The sequence below is a fragment of the Oryctolagus cuniculus genome, chromosome 1, assembly GCF_964237555.1.
Source record: "Oryctolagus cuniculus chromosome 1, mOryCun1.1, whole genome shotgun sequence".
Classification (NCBI taxonomy): Eukaryota; Metazoa; Chordata; class Mammalia; order Lagomorpha; family Leporidae; genus Oryctolagus; species Oryctolagus cuniculus.
Window position 1 is genome coordinate 45,810,590 of NC_091432.1, and position 12,689 is coordinate 45,823,278.

Below are 12,689 nucleotides of genomic sequence, written 5' to 3' on the forward strand. Positions count from 1 at the left end.
CGTCTCTAGGTGGAGGCTGAACATGGCATTTATGTATAGGCATGCATATGGAAAAACACCCCAGTATGAACTACCTACCGTCTTTAGGTATATGCATCTCTCTTGGGGTGGTAAGAGGATAGAAAATCATATTTTTGCTCTTAATGGACTCAACAAGTTAAATAATGTCCTCATTCTGTAATGCACAGATTACAAGGGCGAAAGAGTGGATTGTACCTGTACAGCAATCACAGGACACTGTCCTCAGCACAGACCGAGGGAAAGGAGAAGCTCCTTGCTCATACATTCCCGTTAAAAGTGACTGATACTACCACCTTCTATGTGGAGAGTTTTACCCTGTTATACAGCACTTACCTCTCCCAAATCTTTTCTCCCAACAGCAATCCCATAAGGTAGGTGGGGTGAAGAATGGTATTATTATTTCCATCTTTCAGATGGGCAAAGTGAGTCCAGAGAGAAATTATCTGACCCAGACATGCACAGTCAGTGGGGGAGATGTCTGGCAGGTCACAAGCCTTTTTGACACATCTGTCTTGCTCCTCCTCAAATCTACTCTTGCCCTTAATCCAAAAGGCTGGCATTTCCCTCAAGTCCTCACATCCCAGGCAATCTCACATCTGCAATGGTCTTCCAAGAACACTCCCCCGCAGACCTGCCCTCATCTAGGTCCTACAGCAGGCATGTTTCCATTGGAGGGCTAAGTCAAAGGCTCTGCTCTCACATTCACCTTGCGACCCGGGCCGTATTTTGTGAAGAGTGACCGGGGGTTGCTTCTATCACCCCTCTCCTCGACTTTAGGACCTTCAGCATTGCTTTTCAAATTGTGCCATACAGACGAGTCACCTGGGCATTAGGCAGGCAAGGGTGGGGCTTCTAATCACCCTCGAAGTGCTGTTACCAGCCTGACAGATGCACTTTGGGACATAAGATCCTGGAAGACCTTGTAAAACTGCAAATTACATGACTCCACCAAAATCTAATGAGCCAGACTATTTGGCAGGCCTATGGAGTTGCATTTTTTTAATGTTCTTGCTTTCGAATATTTAAATTGGGGAATCGCCACCAGATGGTCAAGATTAGGGTATTTAATAAAGTAACTCATATGGAAATTGGTACCTGAGGTTCACCAGGCCTGAATTACAGCAGCGGCTGTTTGAGCTGCAACAGTGGGTCTCAAACTAGCACCAGAACCACCCGGAGGGCTTTTTAAATCACAACACTGGCCCCTCCCCCAACTTTCTGATTCCCTGTGTTTGAGGATGTGTGCTTGCTGATTTCCCAGGTGATGCTTATCCTCTGGTCCAGAGACCACACTCTGAGAACCACTAAGTTGAAGTACAGACTAGGCAGGGATACAATTCATGGAAAGAAATGTACTATGTTTTAAGATACGGTTAATAATGTGAAGGCAGAGCAAACTTTTATAATGACTACTACAATGGATTATGCACCTGACCCAAATCCATGGCTTTGAATAAATCACCACAGATAATTGGCATTGAGTTTGAAGTACAATACAGAAACAGGGCTAGCTCTGTACCTGGTTACTAGGTATCTGCCTATAGGAAACTGGTAAGCATCACCTCACTGTTGAGACAGATTTGGACACATAACTTTAAGCCTCATTGTTGAAGTGAGTCTGCATTTTTAAAACTATTCATGAGCAAAGAGGAATTTGACTATCCCACCCCTGAGCCATGAGCTCCTTAAATGTTAGAACTAAACATGTTTAGTTGTTTGATTTAATCTCTGTGTCCCCAGCACCTAGTACAGAGGCTGACAAACATGTGTTCAATTAATCTCTTTTGAATGACCACATAATAGTTCAAACCACACACAGCTAAAGCAGGTATATCCAAACTTACCTAATAAAAGTTTGGTTTTATCTTTGCATTCTGGCGTGTTCCAAGGGTTGTTGCAGGAACCCCAGGGCAGCACAGACACAAAGGAGGCAAACAGGTAGAAAAGTGTGTAGCAAATAATCACATTGTAGTATATGGCTATTAGGACAGAGATGATCAGCATTGCGATGCCACAACCTGCAGAAGCAAAAGTTCTAGAGTTCATTCTTATCCCAATTCCCATGGAATTCTCAGAGTTGACTACAGGGTCATGATCTAGTACAGAGGGATGTCCCAAGTCGGGTGGACTCAATGTCTACCAGGGACACCGAGGCACCCTGCCAGGAACTCAACACCGTCAGAGAGGATCTTTGACTATCCTCCAGAAAGAGTCAGTAAATGAAGGAAGGAGTGGGGGCTACTGATCACAGTTCTACTGGAGCCAGAGAGGGCAGTGTAAGGGCCCGGAGAGGCTGGGAGGCAGGTGGGACTCACCTTGTAGGGCTGGGATGGCCTTCCACACAGACACTGGCCCTTGACTGGCAAACTGGCCCAGCGACACCTCCAGGAAGAAGATGGGTAACCCAGCCAGAGCCAGCATCATCAGGTAAGGGATGAGGAAAGCACCTTGGAAAGAGAGAGTGGGAAGTGAGAGCTCTGGGAGGGAAAGGCAGGGCTCTGGGCCACCTTAACCCTCTGGGTTGGGGTGGGGCTCCCTTTTAATGAGCTAAAGGACAATTAAGCTCCTTTTCCAAAGAAGCTTTTGACATCCTGGCTCAATAACAGGTAACCCCAGTTCATTTAAAAGCCCTCCTCCAATAGTGTAAGGGAACTTATACAAATTCACTCCTTGTCTCAAAGCTCCATCAAACAGAATGTCTGGGGTGATGTGCGGTTTTGCAGTTTCATTTTTGGTAGCACTTTAATGTCTCCAAATTAAGTCCCTCTAGGGATCAGCAAATCCATGCCTTTGGCTGAAAGCAAACTGGGTGAAATCGCATCAGAGTCCCAGCCTTCCCAGGATCTAAAACCTGCTAAGCTAATCCTGGGGAGCCATTTTCCACAATGACCCAGGTACACCTTGTGCCAACCAGGGTTGTGTCTGCTCTGTGGGACAGGCAGCCAGCGTGAGAATCCCTCCCCCACAACCACCACCTCCATCACACACTATTCACCCTCCTTTTCCATAAGAGAATTCCCTTGCAGCCTTCAAGGTCAATGCAAATGGTTCATCCTCAGAAAGTCTCCCTGCTCTGTCTTCCCACAGCACCTTGCCCCAGGCTCTGATCCTTCCCTAACGTTGATATGGGTGTCTGGACAGGGTGGTGAGCCGCCTGAGTCAGTTACTGCCATCTCTCCATTCCCCAGAATGCCCACCCTAGTGCAGTATCTGGGAGCCTCACAGGCTTGCTGAGGGTGGTCTGGGCTTCTTCCCTCTAAGGATTCTTTGAGGTTGTGTGGGAGGGGTTTGGGGAATTGCCATGATTTTTAGGAAGTTTCAACCAGGAAGCACTCTTCCATGATCAATCTGAGGGGTAGAAATTCCATAGCCCAGAACACTATTCAGCAAAGAGAAAGCTGATTTTTCTCTGATGCGGCAGTGGTCCCTCTCCCGGCCCGTGTTCCACGGAAGGGCCTTTCCAGCCAGAGGCTCTCCCGGGAGCAACCGTGGGCCGCCGGGGAGACAACCGGGGGACCCTGCTTTGTCCTCCTCTCCTAACAGCTTTGAGAAAGGAGGGGATTGTGCGAGGAGAAGGAGGGGCCGGACTCTGCACCCTGCGCTAGGGTTTGCGGGCCCCGGGCGCAGTCGCAGTGCGGGAGAAGTCCGCCTTCCCGCTCCTGACACCTGGCTCCGCCCGCATCCCCGGTCACCTCGTGGCCGGGCGCCCGCAGCCCCGCACTCCACGGATCTCGGGCCAGCAAAGCGCAGGCACTTGTGTCCCTAAACTTCCTTGGCTGAATTCCCTCTCCACTCCCTTCCCGGGTCCCCACCTCTTCTGGTCCTGGAAGCCTTATTCTGGCCCCGGCAGCCCAGCTCAAGCCTGCGGGAAACCCTGCTGGGCGCCTATCTATCTCCGTGAGGCCAGCGCTGGTCCTTTTCTTTCCAGGACACTCCTGATTACAAAAGCTCTGCGAGCCTCATGAGTACTTGTCCACGTGTTCTAATCTGGAACCGGTCGAGGGCAGGAGGTCACCCATTTTGCCGTTTTAGCCGTCCCGTGTTGGCCCACCTGTCCGTCTCACAGCGCCAGACTCCGCCTGGTGCGGAACCAAGAGGCAAATGCAAAATGAAACCACCTTGAAGCTGCTCTCTGGGGAGCGGGAGCGCGCACCTCGTCCCTTTGACCGCAGCTGCGACGATGCGGGAAAGGAGCAAACTCCTATTTATTCTTAGAGGGCGCCTGGTTCGCGGACGTGGGAACGAACGTCTGGTCCGCGGCGCCTGAGCGTCGCGTGGCGAGGGGGAAGCAAATGGGACCCTGCACGCGTCGGTTCCCTCCCCGCGGGGATGGAAGTGCTGGATTGTGGTGGCCCTGCAGCTGGCGCGGGCCTATCCCGTGTTCTCGCCATCTCCGCTCTTCAGAGGCAGTTAGGACAATGGAAAGAAAACTGCGATTGCTCATCCATTTTACCAAAATCGAAATATAGCCGGTGTCTGCCCGAGAGGGGCTGTGTGGGAGGCTGGAGAAGGGGACTTCTGCTGGGGGTTCAAAGGGCAGCCCCTCCCCCCTCGCGCCTTCCGGGCAGCCTGCGTGCTGCGTTCCTCCGCGCGCATTCTTAGTCTGTCCTAGAAGCTTAGATTTCCTCGTTATCGTCTTAGAATGTTCTTAATTCAGACCTCCAGGACTGCACAGCATCTGGCTGTAAAATCGATTAGGTTCGCGTCACTGCCCAGATACGCGACGGCTACACTACAGTCTGCACTCCCATGCGTCGATGCTCTCTTGGGTCGCGACCCAAGGCCCGCCAGACTGGATCGGGCGCAGGTGCGGGGGCCTCTCTGGCTCTCCATCTCCAGGTAAAAGCCTCCTGGATGCAGCGCACACCGCCTACTGTTGCTTTTGCCCTCCAGCTCTACGCAGCAGCTTCCAGGGGATGAGGCTGGGGACTGCCGAGGCTGCCCTGAGCCTCCCACCTCGGACCCTGCCCGAGGGCTCTGCGTACCCCCCACGCCCCTCAAGAGCCCGCCCCGCCGCGCCGCAGGCGGAAAGAGCGGAAAAGCCATACCTCCCCCGTTCTGGAAGGCCAGGTAGGGAAACCTCCAGACATTGCCCAGCCCCACTGCATACCCCACCATGGACAGGATGAAGTCCAGTTTGCTGGACCAGTTCCCTCGGGCCTTATTCTCATCCCCTTGCTCGTCCTCCTGGGGGCGGAAAAGCACATGGTCGGATAACAGCCCCTGCTAGGTCGCAAGCAGGTCCCACTCCACCCCGCCCTCCGGCCGAGGGTCCTTCCCAGCAAGCAGACCCGCAGTTTTCAACCGAGGATGCATCGGCAAGCAGGACCCCAATTCTAAAGAACGAATGCATCTACAAGCAAGGACGTCACCCTTCAACCTGGCCCTGCGAGTCTTTCAACAAGCAGGCCCCGACTTCTTATCTGAAGATCCACCTTAAACAGATCCCAGAATCCCCTTTGCCAAATCCTGCAGTCCGAACCCACTGGCAAGCAGCTGTCCCCAAACCTTGAAACTAGAGGTTGGTTGCAAGCAGATCCCTCCATCCCCAAGAATTTATTTGGCAAGCAGGCTCCCAACATCATGCCCAAAGTTCCCAGCAAGCAGATTCCTAACCAATCCCTCCCTCTCCTCCCGAAGTGCCCTCACCACACCACCCCTTCTCCTGCCTGCCCTTTCTGTGGATTGTGTGCAAAGGCCAGAAAGAGAGCTGCAATGCCTGAAGCCAGCCAGAGCCTTTGCCTCACCAACGCCTACAGGAAACCTGCCTGGTCAGCTAATTTAAATTAGGGGAAGGGGAAATGAATTTAGGGGAAGGGGAGGCTACTTCTGCCCTGGGGCAAAGGAGAAATGCAGGAGGGGGGTGGGGTGAAAATAAAAAGCTGGCAAACGGAAAAGGTACATATGGTAAGAGACAGAGTGTATAAAACTTTGGGTTCTGGTCTAAATTTTACTGCTGATCAGCTAGATTACCCCAAGCAACCACTTGCACTCTCTGAACCTCTGTGTCCACATCTGTAAAACAAGGGGCTTGAAATAACTGTCCCTTGAGGCACTGGCCAGCTCCAGCAATCTATGTATCTTTCATGGCTCACTTCTCCAAGCTCCCACTACGATGCTTTCTTGGGGCTGAACCCGGTTCTGGAATGCCTGACTGCTCACCAGGAAAAGCTGTGGGATGAGGTCACATAAGGTGCACTCTGAACATGTTCAGGACACTTGGACTCTGCACAAAGCTTCCAGAGACTCGGGCCACTGCCATCCTCAGTCACCCTCCTCCTCCCATTGTAGTAACCTGGTGAGCCTTGTACTATTCCCCCCACCACACACACACACACACCCAGAGGGTAAAACAGAAGTCCTGGGGAGGAGCAGGGTGAGTGTCAGAAAACCACAATCAGCAAGATGGGCGGGGCTGAAAAAAGTACTTGCAAGAACAGGAACATCCTCCCTGTACTCCTCCCACCCACACACCACCCCCACCTCTAACCCCACCTCCCAGGCTTCCAGGCTGTAAAGGCGGGGGAGATGGGGAGCTCCAGTCCCTCTTGCCGCAGTGCAGAGGTTAAGCAAGGCATGTGAAATGAATTTTCTTCCACATTCAGGGTCACACTATGGGGTTCATGCTGTCATAGACAGCTAATACACATAGACAGAGGTGAACCCCCCCAAAGCAAGGGTGAGTGGGAAAGTCCAAGTTCATGTCCATTTCTAGTTACTCTAGCAGCTGGGTGTAGGTCTATGGATAAATGTGAGAGTGTGTGTGTGTGTGTGTGTGTGTGGTGCAAACACTGAAGTGACTAAGGACAGAAGGGCTCTATAAACCCTGCATTGCACACAGGCAGATATTCTGGTCTGAGAGCCCTATTGCTGGACAAAAACCTAGCTCCTGAGCCCAGAAGAGGAGAGGAAACAGCAGAAAGGCAGGCAATGGGAGAGCTGCAGTAGGTGAAACAGGACTCACACAGAAGATGAGAGAAGGGAAATTGGAGGGAAATGGCAGAAAACAAAAGCTTACATGGAAGAAAGAGAGCTGCCTCTGTCCTTAACCAGGGGCAGAGATTAGCTCAGTGGGTTTTTCTACCACTCTGAGTGGTAAGGGGGCAAATGCAGGGACAGATCCAGTTTGGTGGGGCCTGAAGCTTACAAAATTGAAGAAAGTTTGTTTTGGGAGTTGAGGAGCAAAATTATGATGAGAATATTGGATAGCAGGTTTTGGAAGGGTCAGGGCAAAAGATGGGCCCCAAAGCTTGAAGCTTCAGTAGCCTCATGCAAACCCACCTTGCATCCAATGAATCCTCATTTGATATTAAACCATTAGCCACCACCACCACAGAGTTTACTCCGTGTTTTTGTTTTTTTAATTTAAGGAAAACAAATAAAGAGGTAAGAGGCAGGAGAGGAATTGTGTCTGAACAAAGCAGGTAATCTGTCGGATCTGCGCCCCAATCCCTGGTCCTACCACCGTCCTGGGCTGACAAGTGGCAAGTTGTGGCCCCTCTGGCATGGTCACTGCAGCCCTCATGCCCTAAACCGGCCACCTCAGCGCAGTGCGAGCTTCTGAAGCCACAAAGCCGTGTCCCGCATCCATCACTTGACACTGCCAATCGGTCTCCCCATCAGCACACGTGCACCCGCCACGGCCTGGCTCGCCTTGTCTCGCCCCGTGCGCGGCTGGAGAGCAGAAGGCGGCGCGGGCCCCACGCGACTTGCTTACCTGGGTATCGGTGGCCACGCTTCCCGGGAGCACTGACGCGATTCCATCCGTGCCCAGCACCACGGTGCTCTGGCTCATGTTCAACCAGCCCACGGCCGGAGTATTGTTCCGCTCCAGGGTGCCCTTGCCCACACTCACGTTCGCATCCCCCTCCGGACCTCGCAGAGCCGGGATCTTACAGTGCAGCGCGTTGCCTGGCCCGGCGCCCGCCGAAGCCGAGACCGCCTGCGCGCGGTGCGCTTCGCTCAAGTCCGGCAGAGCAGCCGAGGCTGCCTGAGCCCGAGGGCTACTGAGTTTGCACGACCCCATTCCAGACCGATCGGCCTCACAGGCCCGCGCGTCGGCTGAGTGGAAAGTTTGGGCGCCGGTTGAAGCCGACCTGGGCACACGTGGCAGCGGCGTGGCGGTGGCCGCGGGCAGCTCCTGCTCAGGGCTGGTCCTGGGTGCACACCGGCCATCCGAGTGGCCTGGCACCGCCGCCGCCTCCAGGCTGTTGGCCGGTTGCTTATTCATTTCCTTGGGGGCACTGCAATCCTGCAAACACAACGTTAAATTCGTGCAAAAAAATTTAAGTCGCGGCAGCGTTAAAAATACCTGTATCTACACATGGAGACTTCACAGCTCACGTCCAGACGCATTATCTGGGGGCGCAAATCGGAATTTGGATTTTTCCCTTGCCCCAAGAAAAATTGCAGTCAGTATTTCTCAACTCTGCAGTCTCTGAGTAACCCGATGACAGAAGCAAGCTGATATGCCCTTCCCGATGGAGGACGAAGTAAGAAAAGAGGGAGAAGTGGTTTTTGGAGGGGGCAAACTGGGAGGGTGTAAATAGCCCTACAGCCCAGAGCTCCCCGCCTGTTCTGGATTTCACATCACGGCTGTGGGGTGTGGGCGCCCCCGTCACCATTGTAGAAAGATTCTTTAATTTTCCGCCCCATTTCCTTTGTCATTCAACAATGCACATTGCCTTTTTTTTTTTCTTTCCCATAGACAAGCTGTGGCCACAAAGCTGATGCCTTGGCACCAGTGAGCGCTTGAGGCCAAATTGGTTGTGCAAATCCCAGCGCCCCCAAACTCACCCCAGCCTGCTGGGTAGCAGAGGCAAAGATAAAGATCTCGATCAAAACACCACCACCAATAGCAAAATCCCACAACAACAATAATTAACCAGGCTTAAAACACAGGTAGTAACATGGTCTATCTCCCACAATCTACATTCACCTTCAGATTTCCAGAAATGTAAACGAACCTGAAAATTTTTTTGTATTGTATTCGTTTTGTAGGCATTGACTGTTCACAGGAATCTAATATCCTTCACACCCGTACCCTTGCGTGAAGACCAAAACTCACAATTAATTTATAATGCTTCCTCCCAATTGGATTTCATAGGAGAACAACTGTCAGTTGTGCTCCTTTGGGCTTCTTATGCCCCTCATCTTAGCTTTGGGGCTTCCTAAATATTAGCATCAATAGTTATTGCTATATTGTAAGAATAATCAGAACACCTTTGCCTCAATCACCTGTCCCCCCCTCCAGCTCCCTTTCACAAAATGCATAGATCAAAACTCCTTAATTTGCGTCCAGTCTAAGCGCCTTTACCCCAGCCAGCCTTGCTGTCTCAATAGCCTCTAGGACCCAGGGCAACGCGCCTGTGTAGCGGCATCTGGTTTTTCAGCACCGAGGACAGCGCTCAGAATCCCGCCTTGGAGAGCCACCCGCCACCGACCCCCTCAGCCCTACAGTATAGCAAACCTCTTTCCGACTGCAGGTGCTGTTCACCAATACAAATACCTATGGTTGCAATAATTGCTCACCCTCCTCCCGCCCAACGCACAGGTCTTTCAAAAGGAAATATTCAAAACGAATCTGGCTTCCTATCCCCTCAGACCACTTTCCTACGAAAAGAACAAAAGGAACACTCACCATGTCGGACACAGGCAACAGATTGAACCGGTAGAGAGCAAAGCCCGCTATTAACTGGGTTTGGCTCCGCAGGAGAAGCGTTTCTATATCTCCTTGGGAAAGGCCAGGTTTGCGTCAGTGCAAAGCAAGGTGCCCTTCGTTTGACATCTTCTTGATAATACAAGTTTGATAAATCATTACCCCCTTGGATTCCAATTTTAAAGGGACAACAGCCTAGAGTACGCTTGCTAGTTGTCAGTCGGGCAGGAGGGGGTTGTGTGTTTGGCGTGACTCATGTGGGTCTGATTACTAAACCAAAGCCGGTGGGAGGGGAAGACAGAAGTTTGCCTCCTCCTAATTAATGGAAACATGGGAGGGACACGTCCCACTGCACCCAAAGCCAGGCGCAGCCGCCAGCAGAGTGGAGTGGGCTGTCGAGGTAGGAGCGGGGGAGGGGTTCAACCTCTATGGTGTTTTTATCTTCCAGCAGATTCCAGGAGCAGAGCTGTCTCTCTGAACCTTCAGCAAGCTCCATAACACTAGCCAGAAAGCAATAGAAGGTCTGCTCCTAGTCTCACAGCTGTGCCGTGGCTGATACAGACACAGGTTCTGCATTCCCTTGGGTGCACCCACCTTGCCTGCACGCAGACTTCAGATTCCCGCATCCCTACCATCCCAGATAAAGGTTCTTGGAGGGATCCTGGGTTTTCGAATTGAGGTCCTATTATAACACAATGAAGAGAAAATGCTGAGCAATTGATTGTACTCAATGTACTTTTTAAAGTTCTTTCGAAAATGTTTTAGAGAAATAAAAAGGATTTCATTTTCACCACTGACCTGGGTCTCAGACCACTTTCAAAGGACACCCGTTTGGTTTTTTTGTTTGTTTGTTTTTTTGTCTTTTTTTTCCCATATTCCTTTCAGGAAAAAAACAACCAGAGCCAGGCCTGATTTGTAAGCGAGCGGAGTCTTAGAGACACCCCCCCCAAAAAAAAAAAAAAAAAAAAAAAAAAAAAAAAAACTCGATCCCCAGCAACCGGGGTCAGCACAGACCCCAGGAAGCCAAGTCCGTTGGAGAGGATAGGAGGGGAGGGGCAGTGGCCGCAGCAATTAAATGGACTTTCCAAGGCAGGGGTTACTATCATAAGAAAGGGGAAACGCTTTCACAAAGAGGTAGTTTGCAAACTAGAGGGGGATGCTCAGCAAAAAGACTTCTCTTCTCTCCACCCCTGCCAGCCTCACTCAGGGAACTCCTGGCCTCGGGGTTGGAGAGCTGTGGACAGCACTTCCCTTCCGTGCTGCCCGCCGCCCGGCCCACTGCCTCGGGTCCTCACCGTCGCACTCGGCTGGGCAGCCCCCTTGCGATTGGAGGATAACGCCGAGGCGGCCGCAGGCAGAGGCTGCGGCGGCAGATTGCGGCGGGCGCCGGGGGCACTGCAGGGCTGCCCCCTCCCGAGATGCCCACCGCGCTCCGACGCCTCGGTTGCTGGGTTCTCCCACCTGGGCCCTCGGAGGGCGGCCAGCTGGAGCCCACAGCCTGCATTTCTTGTACTTTAGGTTCCCTAAGAGCTTCCGTTGGTTTCAGGGCGCTTTTTACTGTAGTCTGAGTTAACATTTATCGAGGTCTCAGTACTGAATTTTGTGCTCTCCATGAATGGTCCCACTAAGCCTTGGCAGCAGTCTTTGAGAAACTCTGCCAATTTTAAAAAGCTGGGAAAGCTGAGGCTCAGAACATCTTTGTCGAATCCCGGAGAAACCCCCTACCACCTCCTAGAGGGCGGTCGCTGGCGCCACACGCGCTCTCTCCCCAGGGCCCGCTCAGAGGGAACCCGGCAAGGCCCGGGAGGACGCTAAGGAGCCAGAGGTGAGCCCCTGTGAACTCAGGCTGGAAGAGGGTCGGGCGAGCCTGCTAGCCGAGAATCCTGCAAGGGCCGGTCCATTCTCCCGCCTTGGCTGGCGCTGGGAAACATCTTAGGTTCTTGGTGCCACGAGGGAAGTTTAGGGGGGAACCTGCCTGGCGCTTATTCCAAAACAACCCCAATTTCCAAGAAGGACCCAGACTGGGATGCCGGGATGTAGAGGACAGGCCAGATAAGCGCTGGTGCGCGGCCGGTAGCTTGCGTAAGCCTCCCTCTGCAGTCTGGACTGACTTCCATGAGGGACAATCACGACTTGGAAAAGTTCGGGCCAGTTTCGCAATTTGCATTTGAGCAGCCTCCGCACAGGGCCACGAGTGAGTGAAGCCTCCACCCGGTACGAGACGCTCCAGGGCGCACGAGGTTCCTGGCTCCAGGAGGAGCAGGAGGGCGGCGCAACGGCGCGGGAGCTCTGCCGGCCTTCTCGCCTTCCCTAGTCGCGGCCCTGGGCGTGAGTGACGCCTGCGCCCCCGCTCAGCCCCCTGCCCTGACGCGTCGCCCGCCGGCCCTCCCCGGCCAAGTGCGCACTCGGGTTCCCGCGTGGGGCCCGCCGCGCGTCAGCACCTGCAGAGGCGGGTGACGCGCAGGCAAAGCTGCGGGTGTTGAGGGGATGGGGAGGGTGGTGGAGGCGCTGCTAGGGCTTCCCACCCCTCCCCCTTTAGCCGCAAGATTCTGGAAAGGAGGGGCCTTGTGGCGGGTGGAGGGGCAGTCCAGAACCCAGGGGCCTAGAGGGGTCGCTCTGAGGCCAGCGCGGGGGTGGAGTGGCCGGGAACTAGCCGGGCAGGAAGGTTTGGGTGCGAAGGCGGGAGAGAGCGTGCGGGGAGGGGCGGGAGGCCAGGCCCCGGGGCAGCTTGTGCGTCCTGGCGTGTATCAGCGCCTGCGAAACGCAGAGAATGGATCCGCTGTGGTTTTGTAAATTTATTTATTTATTTATTTTTACGGCGGGGGGGGGGGTGGTGGAATAAAAAGAGGTAAAGGCTCACGTCTTCTGGACACGGGCCTCTGCCCGCGCCCTCCGCAGCCGCCTGTTTGGAGTGATAATCTGACCTGCGCCGCAGCCAAGGAGCCCACAAATCCGCATCCATCATCGCGCAGCCATTCGGTCGGAATTAGCCAGTCACTACGGCCTTAAT

The 12,689-nt window shown here is 53.3% G+C and overlaps 1 protein-coding gene across 2 annotated transcripts in view; it reads right to left on the reverse strand.

Moving 5' to 3' along the window:
• Nucleotides 1-12,689, reverse strand: part of SLC6A5 (solute carrier family 6 member 5) — a 90,095-nt gene that overhangs the window by 50,491 nt on the left and 26,915 nt on the right. The window contains exons 1-5 of one of the 2 annotated variants that reach the window (XM_017345563.3): nt 9,662-10,137; nt 7,739-8,272; nt 5,070-5,208; nt 2,337-2,468; nt 1,866-2,039 (exon numbers count right to left, since the gene is read on the reverse strand). In XM_017345563.3, the coding sequence (XP_017201052.2) occupies nt 1,866-2,039; nt 2,337-2,468; nt 5,070-5,208; nt 7,739-8,272; nt 9,662-9,664 (982 nt within the window). In that variant the 5' untranslated portion in view covers nt 9,665-10,137. Of the gene's footprint in view, nt 1-1,865; nt 2,040-2,336; nt 2,469-5,069; nt 5,209-7,738; nt 8,273-9,661; nt 10,138-12,689 lie in introns of those variants that run through there. The other variant, XM_051825012.2, reaches the window with a different exon arrangement.